At 27.9% G+C, this 1484-nt stretch overlaps 1 protein-coding gene across 1 annotated transcript; it reads right to left on the reverse strand.

The window, feature by feature from the left end:
* Nucleotides 1–912: 912 nt before the first annotated feature.
* On the reverse strand, nt 913–1430 carry EIN_516470 (hypothetical protein; the record flags this gene model as incomplete). Its single annotated transcript, XM_004184828.1, has 2 exons — nt 913–1147; nt 1240–1430. The coding sequence occupies 2 exons, from the start codon at nt 1428–1430 to the stop codon at nt 913–915; spliced, it is 426 nt and encodes a 141-aa protein (XP_004184876.1).
* Nucleotides 1431–1484: the final 54 nt, after the last annotated feature.

The following is a 1484-nucleotide window of genomic DNA, read 5'->3' on the forward strand; positions in this document are numbered from 1 at the left end:
AATGATTATTTAAGAGTTTCATATTTTATAGTTTTTTCTATTTTATTTAAAAAACAGTGTGTTTATTAATAGTTGGTCCCTGGTTTTTGAAAATAAACCAACACATCCTCCAAAACCCCGATTAATTGGGGATTTTTTCTTACAAGGAAACTTTATACCAAAAATAAAACAGCTTGATTTAGTCTGGTCCCTAGTTTATGATTTGGTCCCTGGTTTTTCCTGTATCTGTACTATAAATTTACTATAAAACTTAATTACTATAAATTTACCATAAATATTGATCTATAATTAAATTCAGATATTCGCGTCCCCCTCGAGATTTAATTAAATTATGATAAAATATAGTTTAAAATAAGTGCCCCTAAATCCACATAATTTATATACTACTGTGATTTTTTTTCAGTTTGAAAAAAAATAGAAAAAAACGTCAGTTCACAAACTGCGAAGCACTATTTTACATTTTGTGCCATTTTGAAAAACCAATTTAAATTTTAATTATTTTTTTTAAATTATTAATTTATAACAAAATTACTTGTTGTTTAGCGTTTGTCTGTGATTAAATCTATTTTTGGAAAAAGTTCTATTTTTAATGGTAAATTAATAATAAAAAGATAACTCGTTATATAATTTTTAAAATGCGAAGTACAGGAATAATAGAAAGGAGGACGTCCTTAACAGCGGGAAAACGTATTAAAACCACAAGAACAATTTTGGTTCCATTTTTCCTTCTTACGTCCCCATTTCCGTCCTTCCTCTTAATAAACATTATTATAAAATTATTATATAATTCCATTCCAAGAAACGTCAAAAATTTGAAATTATTAATTATTATGAATAATAAAAAAACTAGAATTAATACTATTGTAAACTAAATATAATTTTTGAAGTTAGTGTTAATAGTAAAACAATAGTTCAATTATCATACGTATTTGAATCTTTTTGAGAAGTCCAAAAGAAGACAATAACAGTGAAAATTTGTGTGACGAAGAAAACAGCCCAAAACATAGCGTTACTCGGTGTTGGTGTTTTTAGATCCATTTCGTCAAATGCCTTCAATCCCAAAACGGATTTGACGGCTTCTTCTGTTTGTTTCAAATCAATTGTCTCAATTTGTGATTGCACATCATTAATATTAATCTTTTCTTTTCTACTTGTCATTTCAATACTAACTAATACTTACCTACACTTAATAGAATTGAAATGAGAAACAAGATTGCTCAAAACGAAAAGAGAACAAACACATCCCCACATTTTGGGAGTAACGTGTCTTTGACGTAATGTTTCAGTGATTTTGAGTTTTCAACGTATGACGTTTCTGTGTTTCGGATATTTTTGAGTGATGCATATAAAAATCCCATCCCCTCATACATTTTAAATAAAGAATCCGTGTCACTGAGCCCTTTCATATCTTTCGACTCAAAACTTTTCATCCCTTTTTTAATTTTTTTTTCCTCTTTGATTGGCACAACTAAAATCGAAGAAAA

Source organism: Entamoeba invadens, assembly GCF_000330505.1.
Source record: "Entamoeba invadens IP1 unplaced genomic scaffold scaff_1105074724583, whole genome shotgun sequence".
NCBI lineage: Eukaryota > Evosea > Mastigamoebida > Endamoebidae > Entamoeba > Entamoeba invadens.